Consider the following 17,556-nt stretch of genomic DNA (forward strand, 5'->3'; position numbering starts at 1 on the left):
ATTTGTGATACAGAGCTGCTAAATTCTAAGTATCTGTTTAGTCTAGGAACTGAAGGCAGGTGAGAGAGTGATGTCATCCAACTGACCCAGCAGTAATGTTTTGATATTAATTTGGGAAATCTCTCAAAGACTGTGCATTTTATATTTGTCTTTGGACCTGGAAACATCCATCTTCAGCATTTCTGCCTTGCTAATAGTAAGCAACTAGGAAAATGTAATTTCTTTTAGACACAGATAGGAATATAGCAAGATTAGTTTAGTTGTGTTCTATATTTATTTGAGACTGTCCTGCAATGTTATTTTAAAATATTTCCTGTGACTCTGAACTCTGTAGTCACTGTGCTGTTATTGAATATTGTCTTGTTATTTTATTATTTATTATCAGATATAGTTAAACATTTTAATTGTGGCTGGTTTGTTTAGAGATATTTAAGCTCTTAGGTACTTGCATATGTATTTGGTGACACTGTATAAGCCACTCCTAAAGAGTCTTAGTCTTGGTCACACTTACGATTTGGATAATAGTAACATTACACAGTATAACTGGTCACCTTTTGTAAGGGCCTTATAGTAGTTGATAAAGAGCTAGTTGGTGGCAGTGATAACTACCTTTTAGTCTGGGCAGAAAGGGGCATAGTTAGTAAACCCCAGGAGTGTTGGTGTGTGTATATAAATCAAATCTCAAAATGTGTGTGTCAGCTACTTGGGCAGGGACACATAGCACTGGTTGGACAGAGAGGGTGCTGGAGGTTTTGGCTTGACCATTTGTCTGAGATTTTAAAACTACAGTTGTGCCAGTGAGAAGTCTTATTGGGGATCTGGAGAGAGAGAGAGAGAGAGAGAAACCAACCCCCGACTGAGTATAATCTCTGTGTGCTGTTAAGGGAAATTGTACTTTACTGTGTGTGTGCACTTGTCATCCTCCCAGTGGATACGTCCCTCACTGTTGCTAGTGGTGAGGATTGAGGCTCCTTGATTACTGAGCCAGTGCAGGGGCATCACAAAGGGTACCAGAACTTGTCAAAGATTCGGAATGCATGGCTAGGCTTAAAAACGCCCTTGTAGTCATTAACCTAGTAAACACCAATGAACCTGTATGAAGTCTGAAACTTAAATGCCTGTCGTTATTTAGTGAATTAATATTCACTGATTTGTCAGTGAACCACAGTTTTTATGAGGAATAGACTAAAAATATGAGGCAAAAATCTGGACATTCTGCAATAATCTGGACATTTGAGAGGTATGCTGGTAAGCCTTGTCAAAACCAGACCATTGAATGCATGGCTATGTGCAGCTTTATGTTTTATATTGTCAAAGCCAGACCATCGAATGCATGGCTATGTGCCACTTTATGCTTTGAGATGGGAACAGGACACAACACATCTGATTTGACTCAGTTGTGCAAAAATGTGGATGCATTTGTTTGAAATGAATGAAGAATTACTAAATTTTCTCAAAGCAGCCTCAAGAGACAACATAGGTGGAAAGGTTGACATACCTTTCAGTCATACTTAATGCAGCAAAATCAATAAATCTGTCACAACGGGGCAGGAATCAAAATATATTAGGATACTGTAATGACAAGATAAATGTATTAACAAAAAGAGAGCATAGTTTGATAGCGGGCTAAAGGACATGTTTCACCTTTTGCCAACCTTTTGGAAGAATACTGGCATTGATTTTGACTGCATCATACCATACTCTTGACAGCCATTTATCAGTATTACAGAAAAAATGCCCAATTACTTTCCTAAATTGGAGCATGGCAGCTGTGACTGGATTTATGCCCTATTTACTACAGAATCAGAAAAATAGCTTTCCCTGGGCGGCAACAGAAAGGATGACCTGACTTGAACTTGCATATGATAAATTCTGAAAATGTAAATTTGGTTGTCTGTCACGTCGTATATTTTGGTCAGTGGAAGACACATACCTAGTCATGTCAGAGAAAGCCATAACCAGACCACTACCATTCTGTACTACTGGTATAAGTGAGATCAGCTTCTCCAACTTCTCTGCTATACCACGACAGATTCATTAATGCCTGCACTGTGTACATTAGGTGTACACGATATGTATTCAAGAACATCCCTACCACATTTTTTGTGCTTTCTGGTCACTCAGAAAGATTACACTAAGGGTACATGTAGTCTGCACTTTGTGGTAATCTTTATGAATCCCTGTCGATATTTAATGCTGCAAGAGAATCAGTAAGAAAGCTACAATTAGGAGGAAGAAGGTGTGAGTGATGTCTGTGTTGTTTGTTCACTTAGTGTAGGTTTTTATTGAATCCCGGTAATGGAATGAGCTGCCTTCTCAGGATAACCTTTGCCTTTGTCTCATTATAGTTGCTGCAGTAAATTGACAGACTGCATATCAGCACAGACCCGTTGTTCTTGGTGAATAAAATACACATGGCTTATATCATATTTTGTAGTTCTGTTACACCTGTGTAAAATGTTTTCACTGAAATAAATACATATGACTTATGAATAATATTTTGAAGCAGTCTTACTAGTATGTTCTGAGAAAAACTGATACTAATTATTTTAGGATGGTCATGAGAAATTTCCTAAGTTTTAAGATATGTCATGGGACAGAAAAGATTGAGAACCACTGAGTTACACTATCCTCTAATAAAATTACATATGAAATAACTGGACTACATGCAGGACAAAAAAAACATAAAACACTGTAACATAATTAAAGTAAACTAACTAAATTTCTGTTCTCTGCAGTATGAACTGTATGCATTTCATACACATTGAATCTTGAATATGTAAATTATGGACTGATGTCTAAAAAGCCAGTAAGGAACAGATAGTCCTGTTAGTTAAAGAACTATTTCGGCAACAGCTAAGATGAAAAAATGTGCAAATGTGCATGGAAATATAATTTGCAAATTAAATAGCCAATATTTTATAAAAAATTACATATGTGTAAGAGTGCAAACTAAAAAGTCAGTGCATTATTACTGCAAATGACTGCTGTTGTACAAATAATGACATCCCATAGATGCCATGTGCAAACTATGTGATCAAGGTGCAATTAAACTGCCAAATTGTAGCTATTATTTTACATCAATCTGTGTACAAGTTTATTGAGTGAGGTTGTGGCTTTTTCAAGGCTGGGGGCAAACTTGATATTGCAAAGTAATAAGCAAGGATGTTGAGATGGCTGGAAGTTGGCAGAAGATATCGGGAGGAGTAATAACAATGGATTCTTCACTTCAGAGCAAATGTCGCAGGCACTGACTGAGAACTCAAAACATTCCTTAACTTATGCGACATTACTGAGTAAAGTACCCCTAGTGTTACTGCTTCAAGTATAAATAGAAGGAGGTCAAGAGGAAAAGCTCTAAAAGCTATTAAAGTAAAAAGAATGGACCATTTTGTATATCATAGATGCAGATAACATACTCGTTGGTGTGTTTTGGTCTGGGAATTTGATGATTAAGGGCTAAAAATTCCCAGTTTCATTGGTGTAAATGTAAGTGCAGGCTATGAATTGGGTAGCAGAAAGTATGGATAAAACTGTAATACTGATTTCAGCTAAAGGAAAGAAAGATTTTTTTGTTGTTTAATATGGGACACTAGATGAATCCTTTTTTTGTCATTTACTGATATATGTGAGCATGAGTTGGGGATATTACTGGTGGGAGAAGGTGCAACTAGGAAATTAGAAATATTTTATTTTTTACTGATGTGGTGGCTTAGAGGGATAAAGCTCTGACTACAGCCCAAGTCACCCAGGTTTAATTAGTAGTCTAAGTGACAGAAAGAGTGGCATGGAGGAATAAGTGTTACCATCCTAGGTGGGGAGGGTTGGCCTTGTGAGCATCTCCTGTAATGATCCCTGGTGGAAGCTGAAAATGTCATGTTTGGGGAGCATAGTCTAAAGGGAGGATAGGGTGGAGACATCTGAATTACTGTGGAGGTGGGGTAAAACTCAGTGTGTCTCTATTACATGTTCGCCCATCAGGTGTACTACTGTGATTATGAGGGAGGGAGAGTAATGGGGTAGGTCAAAATGAATCCCCCCATTAGATGTACTTGGCTAGACCCCTAGGACATCCTGAAGTGCTCTGACCCCAGCCTTAATGGAGAAAGTCTAGAGGTAGTTGATGGCTGGTAGACACAGTGAAAGATATGGGCTACTGGGTAGTGGGAAGAAAAAAAGAGAGGCTGAAAAAATATTTATTATATTACACTAGTGGAGTAGTATGCAAAACATTATAGGAATCATGTTGGCCTGTTGAAAGTCTGAAGATCGTAATTACTATCTGCAATTCACTGAGAATTTAAATACAAATAGAGTATATATACTAATTCAGGGTTGCAGTATCTTAGAGTATTCTGCCTACTCAGACACCACAAAAATGTAACAGTAAGGATCAGAATTTGCAGTTTTTTTCTCAGACTCGCAGTTTAATGTTCAAAGTATCAGGAATCTACTCTATTAGATCACATGCGTCTGTTAGGGAACCATGAATCACACACTGTATGTGAGGGGAACCATGAATCACACACTGTATGTGAGGGGAACCATGAATCACACACTGTATGTGAAGGGAACCATGGATCACACACTGTATGTGAGGGGAACCATGGATCACACACTGTATGTGAGGGGAACCATGAATCACACACTGTATGTGAGGGGAACCATGAATCACACACTGTATGTGAGGGGGAGGGGAGCATTATAGTTTCATAGTTTCATAGTATAGTACTAGGCTATCTGCCCTGGGGCATTTGTAAGGGCCATAGCACACACTGTATGTGGAACCATTTGCCACCCCATGAAATGGTACAAAAATGTACAGAATAAATCTAGAATACTGTGCCTCTGTCTAGTAGTGACACAGTGAAGGTCCCCTTATGCACCTGTATGGCAGAAAGTAGAATGTTTTGTCACTGTGCCCTTTTTTTGTATATGAAGGGCAGAGTGAATGCTGACTGTGTATCTCTGTGCTGGAAGGCAAGTATGTTGGGATGTTATTTATTAATTTTTATTTATTAACATTTGTTTAAGGGGTTGGTCCAGCTAGGTAAATAAAAGTTACCTCTTTTCAGTTGGAGGCCTGGGGACAAAACCTGCATTCAAACTTTATACCAAACAATACAAAGACTGAGCTAACAGTGAACATTATTGTGTGCATCCAGTGTGTATGAACATTAGTGCCGACAAGTGAGAGATGTTTGTAGATAGCTAGGTTAGTGCAGCAGTAATTTGACAGCAGATGCAGCTTTGCAGATTACTGTAACATTACTCAGATTCTGTAGGAAAGGATTGATTTATGAAACAGCAGATATATCAAGCATTTCAGTGAAATGGAGGAAAAGCAATGGGGAGAAAGATTTGGTGCACCAAAAAGTTGTGGTTACAGTTAACACAAGCAGGTAGAAAAGAGTGATTCAAGATGTCGGTGTAGCTATTGTAAAGGTGATACTGAATTAGTCAGGCCTGGAGCAGCAAGACAGACGTTTATTTTTAAACCTCAAAAGACTTTGGTTTGTTTGATTTCATAATGTAAGGGGTTCCACAGCTTAGAGACATGACAGGAGTAGAGGCAGTTTGGCAAGATGGTCATTTGCGTTTGTCATTGCAAGGAACAACTTGTCCATAGAATGACATGCTCTCTTTGGAGGGCATGGTTAGAGGATGTTGGCTAGGCTAGAACAGTGGTCAGGACAGTCATTGCGATTGAGGGGTATGAATAGTCATGATACAGCTAAGTAGCATGGAAACTTCAAGGCAGAAAAGTCTTGTGCATGTGTGTGTGTGTGTGTGTGTGTGTGTGTGTGTGTGTGTGTGTGTGTGTGTGTGTGTGTGTGTGCATGTGAAATCTCTCAACTATTCCCATTTTGGGTTAATTGTCCTATTTTCAGGCCTGATTTAGGATGTCCCTACTTTTGGAAGTGTGTCCCTATTTTCAGGTTTGATTTACTCCTTTAAACAATTTTCTGAATCCCCCTCATCACATGTGATTTTGAAGCTGTCTAGTATACAGAAAACCAGACTATACGATCAAGATATTAACTGGAAGAATTATTTAAAAATAGAAGACTCGCATCTTACAACTCCCTTTTCCTGAAGCAAAAATAAATGACCTTGTGTGGTAGAATTTTGTAATACAGTTCATTAAAGTCTACAGATCTTACACTGTGTCTTTGATAGTGTGCTTGTTTTTTTCCATCATCCCACATTCCTAATGGAAATGAGAAAAGTTATTTTGGTGTTCAAATTTTATGCAGCCAAGGTGACCTGGATACTAAAAACGCCAGGAGTATGATTAACATTTTTTTACCATTGAGCACTTTTGTCTATAAAAATATAAGACTTATCAGAACAACATTAAAATGAAAAAAAAAAACACACAATAAATTACTTTCTTAAAAAGTCACATAGTCTAAATTATCCAATTGTAAATCAAAACAACAAGGTGACAGACTCCTGAGAGAATTTTGTTGTGCCACATAAGTATTGTGACAAAGGCATATTTATTTATTTGACATTTGTTAACTTGGTTAGTCCAAATGAGCCATATGGCCCATTTTCAGTGAAGACCCAAGGAGAAAAGCACCAACTTACAAAATAAAAAATTACATACTAGACAATATATAAACAAAGAGAACATAACCTGGCATGCATTGTACAAAAAAAAAAAAAAAAAAAAACAAGAAAATAGAGAAATAGCAAAGTACAATGAATATACCTCCAGTGGAGAAAACATGGCTGACAGAAAAATGTACAATAACATGAGAAAATAATAAACCAAAGGTTATAGCTTATAAAAATAAAAAGTAAAATGTACATATGAGAGGAAGCAGTCTAGCACACATAATACAGAAAACCTATACATACAGAAGTTTATGGAAATTATAAAAAAAACCTGTAAACGAAATTCATAGCACTAAATATATATATATATATGTGTATGTGTATATATATATATATATATATATATATATATATAGAGAGAGAGAGAGAGAGAGATGTAGGCATACACCTACATTATCACAAAAATAATATATATGCTACTTTAACTAAAGCAAGCTTGAGTGCTTCCATTTTTGAACATTAGCAATGGAAATATTACTATTGAAACCAGGAGAAAAACCAGCATCTAATTTTAACTACCAGTAAAGCTCTCTGCATTCAACCCTGGTCTCCCATGGTCCACCCCTAATACCAGTGGTGGCTGGTGACTTCAAATCAAAGGGGAGCTGCAGGAGACAGCTGAATGGGTGGGGCCAATGATAAGAGGTGTGGTCATCTAGAAAAGGGTGGAGCTATGCTGAAAACTGCAAAAACTGGGACTTTAATTAAATATGCCGCCCTGGGTGCCAAACCATCATTATGAGAGTCCAATCAAGACAAAATGAAGTGTAGAAGAAAACAAATATTTCAATGCATCAGCTACATGACAGCTTACTTAATATCTAGATTGAAACAAAAAGGTTGTGAGGCTTGAAAAAATAAATTACTTTTTAAATACATTACTGGAATGCCAGTCAAAATCAAGTATAAAAAAACAAGCAGCACTCAACTCAAACCACTTCTCCTTGCACTGCAGTTCTAATTATAATTTATATTAAATTTTACAAAAGTACCAAGTAACATGCTGAAAGTAGCAATCGCTGTGATGCCCCCACTTGTAAAAATGTTTCTTATTCAAAAAGGACCTGCTGCTTAACAACTACCTACTTGTTTCATGGGGAAAATCAAAGTAATAAATGAACAGCAAACAAGAAACAAACTGAAGATAAATTGCTTAAAGGATTACTGCACAGGTTATGGACCACACATGATAGATTGCATTTTGTTTAGTTTACGGGGACCTGTAAAGCCTGCAAAGATGACTGCAAGTTTCTAGCAAATGTAATGAGGTTCTGAAAATACTGTAATACTGCTCTTTATTACAAATACTATCATATGCATTTCAATACCAAAGGCTTATACGCTATCTAGTTATGTAAATATTCTCTGCATGGCAACAACAAAAAGGATTTCAATGTTGGTAATTCTTTAACAGTATGCTTATTAAAGCTTACTTGCATCTTACAATGTCAGACAAGATTACCTGATGGTCATTAAAGCATTGCTAGTTAAACACAGACCAACAGGTACTGCAACAACATGCATTTTCTGAATAAGAAGCATAAATCAACAGTATAAAAATATGACAGAAAACCAAAACATTCTGCAAAATCAAGGATGGATGAAAAGCCACTGCAGTACTTGTGCCTATCTTGGATGGGGGGATACTTGCACACTTACACAGCATAACTGCTCCTTGTCTTGCTTGGACACATCCAGAGCCACTACATGGGAGAGTGGGGTACAACAAGTTTGTCAAAATTTGAAATGTCTCTGGCTGACGGTGATGGCCCTGACATATTTGTCATATCTCTCAACCTCAGAGCATGAAATCTGGACAAAACCTTAAATAGAAGTGGGACAAAGGTCCAAAAATAAGGACAATTTTAAATATTGCTCTTATAAACTTAGAAAGATAATTAAAAAGATAATAGAATAGTAGATCTTGCATTAGTATGACTTTTCTGAAGGGTATGAAATCTGAAACTCACATGTCTGTCATTATTTATCATCTAACTTCAATCTTTAATGATTTGCTACTAATTTGCCAGAAAACCACAATTTTATGAAAAACGGATGAAGAATGTGATGCAAAAATATAAAATAGCCACACAATACAGCTGGGAACATGTCAAAGAAGGGACACTTTTTTAATATTAGTACTGACATGGTGTAATACAGGGCTCTGTACTGAGACTTCTCCTGTTCAGAACATACTTCTGTGAAGTCAAGGCTAATGTAGTTGGCCTTTGGCTGACTAAGTTTGCTGATGTCTGCAAGTTGGGGGCAATCATTGAATCCCCCAATACACAGAGCAAATCTAAGCAATAAAAGAGTAATGCATGGCCTCTGAGCAGTATTTTTCCACCCCCCATACTGTGATGCAAGATATTTACATTTTTTGATAGAGTGTATGCCGAACTGTATACATGCAGCTATTGGCTGAAATAAAAATATTTAATTTTTATTTATCTTTAATGTCCCTCTAGTTTCTGGGAGTTACAGCTTTGCAATATCATGTTTGCAATGTGAAAAAACCATGAAAGAAACAATTTTAAAAAACTAGAAAACTGGAAATGGCTATAACTGTAGGCATAGTGACTCCAGTTAAACGAACACCCAAATCAAAAGCTAGAATCAAAGACCTCTGTGAAGTAACTGTTTCAGCTTTTACTGTGACTTTTATGACAGTGCTTGGATTCATTTTAAACTTAGAACACCAAAGCAGTTACCTACATGTAGATACAGAGGTCAGTAATCATAATGGAATAATCCCTGGCACATCAAAGTGAATGGGCTATGCAATAAATTGTTCATTCATGAATCTTATACCCTTTCCGGGTAGAGAATACTTCACTGAATATGAGGTGTACTACTGTGTACACAAATTATGATCCAAATTCTACAGTGAGAAAAATGCCTATATTCATTACTAAACAGTCTGAAAATTAAAAGAACATTTGCAATTGGACACTGTAACAGCCTTTCAAATATTTAGCAGGTGCACCATTTACTCTTTGACAGAAACACGGATAAATGATAAATGACTATGTCATAGCAACTCTAGTAAAATATCATATAGGAGGCAATAGATAAAATGAAATGCATTCTAAAAAAACGGAAATGTGGGTAAACAGTTATAGCAAACAGGTAGATGAATGCCCACTTGTTTTTTTAGATTAGACTCCACTCCATACTTCGACAATACTGTAAAAAAAAAAATTAAATTGACAAGACAAGTCTGGCACCTACCTCAGTTTAATAAGTTGATTTGATGACAGCAGCTGCTCGTAAGCAAGGCAGATGCAAGCCAAAAAAAAAAACAAAGATAAGGAACCAATTTCAACACAAGTTGTGAAACTTTCACAAATTATAGTCGTGAGGAAGCACACCTACTCAGTTTAAGGCAGATGCAAGCCGAAAAAAAAAACAAAGATAAGGAACCAATTTCAACACAAGTTGTGAAACTTTCAAAAACGATAGTCGAGTGACAAGTCCGTAGCAGAAGTAATCCAAGTAAGTAGTGTGCTACAGCTACAGGCTACTGATTGTTTCTCACTCTCTTTTTTTGAGAAGAGAGCAAGAACCAATCAGTAGCAATCCAGCCATCCACGTCATGTATGTGACTGTGGACGTGGCAGTCCAAATCCCCTTCAACTTACTATGCGGTTAAACCCACATAGACTCCCAGGCATCACACTGATGCCTTCTTTCATATCCGGACTGCTTGTAAAGCAGTCAGAAACATTGGTTTGCTAATTAAAATAAATAAATAAGTTTAAAAAACAGAACTCGACATGCATGCGCAGTCTGTCGGACTCGCGTACAGCACAATGCATCAAGTTGTAAAAAAAATAAATAATACATGTGTTTTGTTTTGTTATTCACATGTAAATGTCCAAAACTTGAATCTTTTTGCTGGGAGGGCTGCAGTCCTACAGTCCGATGGCAAGAGCCGCCACTGCCTAATACCCATAGTACTCTGATCCAAAACAAAAAATGTAAAACCACTGCTAGTGCAACTTTCATATGTCTGTATAGAGCATTGGTATCTATCCTATGTTCAGTATCATGTATGTTATATATCCACTTCTTCAAAGCACACTCAGTTTTTCCCTCATAAAAACTGGGACAGGCTTACAACAAGCCAAATAAATCATTCCTTTATTAATACAATTATTAAAACTTCCTAGATTTAATATTCAGTCCTCTAGCTTCCAAATTAACCTGCTCTGTGTTATACATAAACTTACATTGATGACGGGCTCTGCACCTAAAAGGAACATGCAAAATATGGCTCAAGAGTTTTTCTACAAAATTTCTTTGATACCATTCTTCCTTTTTCCTCACACATCATAGTTTGTCTGGTATAAGTCTGTTAATTTCTGGGAAACAGGTTAAAATATCCCAGTGTTTCATGACAATACTTTTAAAACTCTTAACGTCACTATTGTACTTATGCACAAACGCTTCACTAAGAGAGTTCAAATTAACTTCATTAATGGACTCTGAAGAGTGGTACAACTTTAAATTCTCTTGGGAGTGTACCACCTTGATGCTTTGATTCTGATTGGATAATTTAGACTATGTGACTTTTTAAGGACGTAATATATTGTTTTTCTTTCATTTTAATGTCATTCTGATAAGTCTTATATTTTATAGGCAAAAGTGCTCAACAATAAAGAATTTTAATCATACTCCTGACATTTTGGTATTCAGCTCGCCTTCGTTGCAGTTAGTTGGTTCTGCATGCTGGACTGTTGGTGTTTGGTATTCAGATTTTATGCTAATTAGATGTCCAGGTTTTTAATGGAATGCTCCTGTTTTTCAAGGATCTTTGTTCCTATTTTCAGTGTCTGGAGATTGAGAGTGTGTGTGTATGTGTGGGTGTGTGCGCACACGCGTGCGTGTGTGTTTGTGTGTGTGTGTGTGTGTGTGTGTGTGTGTGTGTGTGTGTGTGTGTGTGTGTGTGTGTGTGTGTGTGTGTGTGTGGTATGACATGATGACATGGTAACTGCAAGGACGGTACTGAAAACTGGGGGTGGTATTTGAGAAGAAAGGCATACGGGGAGTGTGATCATAAGCAGATACAGCTTTCAGGTAGGAAGCAGGTATTAAAACAAATAAGGAACAAGGCTGCTGATGCAATGTGCATGTACTATTATCCTTCAATAATGGAGTTAGATTTGCTTGTCTCAAGTCATTGGAGTAATTCTGAGAGGAGTTCTAGGGACTTGATATAGGAGAAGGCAGTAGTCTGAGGGTAAAAGAGAAGCCTGTTTTCTTATGGAAGGAATTGGATGTATCCTACTTTTAAAGGAAAGCCAGAGGAATTGTACTAGCTGCTGTAGTGCAGACATTTTGTAATATACTGGTGTGTGTTAGTGAAGGGATACAGACAACTGAAGGACCAAGGAACTGGTTCTTGATTTTTCCAAGGTAAAGTGCCTGTCTAGCACTGCTAAATGTGTTTTTCTCTGAGAGATCTTACTGAAAAAAGACTACAGATATTACTGCTTGTTTTGGAGTTAAGCAACTAGTTTTCTTTTTATGCCTGAACTTTTTTTTGTTTGCTATGAGTAAAGATTTATTTACTACTGAACTCTAAAATCTCTGAGTATTATGCTCATGAAAAGAACAAGAAATCACAGTGTATATACATGCACGTATGTGCTATTGATGACTCTGTGTGTATTTGTGTTGAGGCGATTATTAATTGACTGTGCATCCGCACATGTGTGTGTGTGTGTGTGTGTGTGTGTGTGTGTGTGTGTGTGTGTGTGTGTGTGTATTTGTATTGAGGCGATTATTAATTGACTGTGATTATCTCAGGGCATGTGGTGTGTGTGTGTGTGTGTGTGTGTGTGTGTGTGTGTGTGTGTGTGTGTGTCTGTGTGTGTGTCTGTGTGTGTGTGTGTGTGTGTGTGTGTGTGTGGCATGTGGTGTGTGTGTGTGTGTGTGTGTGTGTGTGTGTGTGTGTGTGTGTGTGTGTGTGTGTGTGTGTGTCAGTCAGAGAGGGATAAAGAGTGAGAGACCTCTTCTGTATTTGCTCTACTAACATGTTAGAGGTGTAATTGGTGAGGAAAAGCAAGCCTGCCATCAGTTACATGAGAGATTATTAAGTCCGAACCACCAGCATATTGCCTGCTCTGTGCTACAAATCTACATAAAATACAAGACTAACTCTGTAGCTGAATGGACCTGCTAAGATTACAACTTTTTTCACTTGGAGTAAGAAGAACCATTGTCATGCCTAGTTTATTTCTGGCTGCATAATTTGTGTATAAATGGCAAAGTTAGCTCGGGAAAGCATTAGGAACTGAGAATGCTTTTCTGTCTGATCCCTTTGCATTGTTAAGCAACTATTCATTATAACTGTTGACAGAGCTTAATCAAAACTACCCAAGGTTAGTGGGGGGGTAACCTTATAAAGAAAACAAAGAGTATGATAAGCATCCTGGGAGATACTGGCTACAGCTCCCCCCACCTCCCTATGTCTCTGCCCTACTTGAGTCTTAATTTCTAAATGCATAGCTGCAAACTTGTTGATGTTACCTACTTACTGTGTTTCTGTATACTTGGTTGCGTACATACCTTAGCTGTTAATAGTTAGTATAATATGAAAACAGGGAACAAACATCCTTAGTGATATAAACCAACTGCCTTTGCTGTTCATATAAGGTATGCTTGTCTGTGGTGTGTGGGAAGCCTAAACAGCTCTATTGTGGAAGGCTGGAGTTACATAGAACCAACATTGCTGGAAATGAGGGGATAAAAAATAATAAGCTGCTGAAGGAAAATTGCACATTTAACAATGCTTGTTGACATCTTTCATAAATCCATTCATATCAGTGTTGATTTCATTAACTTGCTGTATTCTGATCACCAGACTTTCAGTTCAAAGCAGTGCAGTGGCTTTTACTATGTTCTAAAAACTGGGACTAAAACGTTTCTGCATAAATTGTTGTTTTTCGGACCATTTATAGATCATAAAAACAGCAATTCTCTTTTCTTTCACTCCGTTTCCTCATGAAAAAAAGAGATACCATATATTCACATTTCATTCCTCCAAATTAATTCAACTGTCTCCTTCACAGGTTTCTTTCTGTACTCTTTCTCATTCTGTCCTATAAATGTACGCTAAAGTATGTCTTCTGACCTTCTTAGTTGGTCTTGACAGTTGTGTTAGTTACAATTACCTGTCATTCATTATTTTCCTATAAAGCTAAACGATGGTGACATTAGGAAAAAGCAGAATACAACATACTGTACCATGGTAGCGCTCCTTGGTATCCTTGGCTAGTTGTATTGCGAGAGCGAGACCGATTCCTGTAGAGCAACCTGTTATAAGGACAATTTTCTGTTCTTTGCAAGCCATGCTTGGCCCCTTCTATGTGCACAAGTGTGCGTCTGAGACACACTGATCCAGAAATGCACAACTCTTAATAGGATCACAACTTTACCAAGCAACTCACTCACATGACCAGCTTAAGCTGCTATTACACTGTTGACCTTACAAATACCCTGACAGTGCAGTGAAAGACAAGCTAATCAAAACAGTTATTTCCTTCAGTTGTGGACATTTATTCTGACTCATTAATGCATATTCTTAATGAGAGATTTGTTAAACCCACTATATGTATTCTCACAAATTCAGTTTAATTATTCCCTGTAAGGTAAATTAGTGTAATTTTCATATATGATAAGATGTACCCTTGAATATACCAATATTTAACATCATTTAGTTACATCAAAAGTAGCTTTATAAGTAACAGGATATGTGCAACATTCCCATTTATGTGTCTCACTAGACAAAAATGAATCGTGTTTCATGGTACCAATTATGTATAATTTTTGTGATTATAAAATAATTAAACATTCCATTTTTCAAACAATGTTGGCAAGGACTGCATTCCTTTAAGTGGAGGCACAGATACACCATTTATGCACACTTTGTAAAAATTATGCTGAATATAGGAAATAGAGAGTCTTGTTTTCCAGGCTTCTGGAATGTAATCAGTGGAGAGGCTTAAATCTTTTTAAATATTATCTACATATTAGGAAGAAGTAAGAAAAAAATCAGAAACTTTGCTGCGCTATAACTGTCATGAGATAAATGTACCATGACGAGTGTGCTTTATGTGCATAGTATACATATTTGTATCAGCCTTCCTATCTGTCTATCTATCTATCTATCTAATATAATCTGTCTATGTTGTATGGATAAAAAATAAGCACTTTATCTGAACTGTCCAGTAGTTCATTAGACTGTCCAGAATTTTGTGAAATATTTTTCATCTGTTCCGCATATATTTTGTACTTTTCAGGCAAATCACTGAAAATTGCATTCACTAAGTTCTGACAGACATTTGAATTTCAGAAAATATTCTTCAGCTGTAAAACCTGTTGTGCTATCAATTTTTTTAAGTTTATAAGAACACTATTTTAAATCTGTTCCTGATTGTGAGCATTTGCCCTCATTATTTTTGCATTTTTCCAGAGTTCATGAGCTAAGAGATGGAAAGGTATATACTTGCCCGGTCGACAAAGACAGAACAAAAAATAAATAAATAACTCAATAAATAAAATAAAATACATATATTATATTTCTTGTATTATAAAAGCAAGGCACTTGCATAGGATTTAACATTATTGTGGTTGTAAAATTCTGAAGTAAGAGGTTGAGAAGCATGAATGATTGTATGTACAAAATATGTACAGTATTTAGGATAAGTAAGGTACAATGTATGCTGTAGGAGGGGGTCTGTTAGCTTTACTGTTAATGTATGTTTATAACATCTGACAGTGTTTCATGTACTTCCTTCTGGACAGAACTAATGGGACAGCTTTCTTCCCATTAGTCAGTTGACTTCTTGCTAGCCCCATGGACAAATCTCAGACTGTGTCTGACATTGCAGGATAGTGGTGGTGCATTAGGGTCTTCCTGTCTAACAATACGTTCGTTGTGACAATAGTAAGTAATAGCTCTGACCAAGTCATGTCTTTGTGCATGCAGCCTCTGCAAGATATAACACCTGCAATTAAATTACTAACCTTACATCACTTCTTTCATCTTGCAGTTTTCTTGATATTGCTGCTATATCTTCTCAAGTATTTTGGGAGTTTGCAGTACCCTCACTCCTATTTTATTTGGCATTTACAAGTACTGTCCACTGCATACACCATCTAAGATGAGTGTTTCCCTTTCTGCTTGCTATGGAATTTATTAAAACCTGCAGCTTCCATTTTTGGCTGATGGCACTGCTGACTATGTGATTCTTACATCTCTCCAGAAAAGATTCCCTTTATTCCAACATCCATCATTTCTCATTAAAATCATGTGCCACCCTTTTCTCCCCTGCTCTTCTCTCTCTTGCACCTCTCTTAAATCACTTTTTGATTTGATTCTTTGCTTCTCTTTTTCTTTGTTTACCTCATTTCCATCCATGCTCCAACACTCCCATTTTTTTTTCTTTTGCATTCTTTCTCCCAGGCAGGCAACCTTTAGTTAAACTGCAGGTTCTCATCTGGTTTATAACTTGTGTGCCTGATTTCATTTCTGTCTTCCTTCCCAACGCTCCCATATTTCTGTTTAATACAGTTGACAGCTGCACTATAACATCTAAGTACTGATGAATTTTTATCATAAATATTTGTCATTAACTGACATATTTTGCCCTGACTGGCTCGATGTTTCTTTGTCTGTCTAGAATTTTCCTTATTTTTCCTCTCTCTCTCTCTCTCTATATATATATATATATATATATATATATATATATATCTCTGTGTGTGTGTGTGCGTGTGTGTGTGTGCGTGTGTGTGTGTGTGTGTGTGTGTGTGTGTGTGTGTGTGCGTGTGTGTGTGTGTGTGTGTGTGTGTGTGTGTGTGTGTGTGTGTGTGTGTGTATGTATGCACTTGTGCATGTTTTTTGAAGAAACATGCATTATACTACATTGATTACTTTAAAATAACCTTTATTTTATACTATATTTATTTATTTATTTACATTTGTATACCAGGAAACTCCAACTGGGCCAGAAGCCCATTCTCAGCGGAGGCCCAGGGAAAAAAAGCTCCACAGAAATATAAGCAATGTACAATAATTAGATAGTACAATAGTATACATACAGTAAAATGCAGAATACACATCCCCCGGGATTCAGGAAGCTCCAGGCAAGAATAGTGTTATTGTTGCATAGACCGTTCCGTACCCATGTAGAACAGCAGGATACCCTGCACATTAATGAAGGCATGTTGCTCTATTCCTACATGGACACGATCTGTGTACGAGTGCAGAGGGCATGTTCATGCACAGGCACTAAACATGTCCCCTGCCCTCAGAAAGTGCCGTACAGCACTTTCTAAGCCATACTGGCATAATATTAGAGCATAGCTCTAATATTATACCAGAATTTCAGTGTCCATGGACACTGAAATATAAAATAAATCATGTCAGTATCCGCAGACACTGAAATGAAACCGGCAAAGAGGAAAGCAGTACAGAGGGTGTGTTACAGCTTCTGTGACACACACCCTATATTGCTAAAGCACCATATGGCACTACTGCATCCTGCAGAAGCAGGAAATGTGTACAAATGCACACACATACTTCAACCATACAGATTCTCGCAGAATGCAGTAGTGCCGTACGGTGGTTTAGCAATATTGGGGGTGTGTCACAGAAGCTGTGACACACACCCTGTATTGCTTTCCTCTTTTTCAGTTTCATTTCAGTGTAGCAGGTCCAAATGTGAAGTGTCAGTGTTATACAGATGTGAAACCTACATATAAACACAAGTGTCTCATACAGTATGGCCACAAAGGAATATAATGTAATGAAAGCACATAGGGGATGTCATGGAAGGGAAACATACATATCATAAGAGGGCATTAAGAAGGAATTGATCCCACAATCCTGATAGTCCATAAAATGAAAGCTTAACATCGCTTAAT

The 17,556-nt window shown here is 37.2% G+C and overlaps 1 protein-coding gene across 1 annotated transcript in view; it reads right to left on the minus strand.

The window, feature by feature from the left end:
* Positions 1-14,000, minus strand: part of RDH8 (retinol dehydrogenase 8) — a 322,412-nt gene extending 308,412 nt beyond the window's left edge. The window contains exon 1 of the mRNA XM_044082506.1: positions 13,876-14,000. Coding sequence (XP_043938441.1) covers positions 13,876-13,981 — 106 coding nt within the window. The 5' untranslated portion in view covers positions 13,982-14,000. The remainder of the gene's footprint in view (positions 1-13,875) is intronic.
* Between the last annotated feature and the right edge of the window lie 3,556 nt (positions 14,001-17,556).

The sequence above is a fragment of the Protopterus annectens genome, chromosome 9.part0 (genome assembly GCF_019279795.1).
Source record: "Protopterus annectens isolate FY-2018-M chromosome 9.part0, PAN1.0, whole genome shotgun sequence".
Classification (NCBI taxonomy): Eukaryota; Metazoa; Chordata; order Ceratodontiformes; family Protopteridae; genus Protopterus; species Protopterus annectens.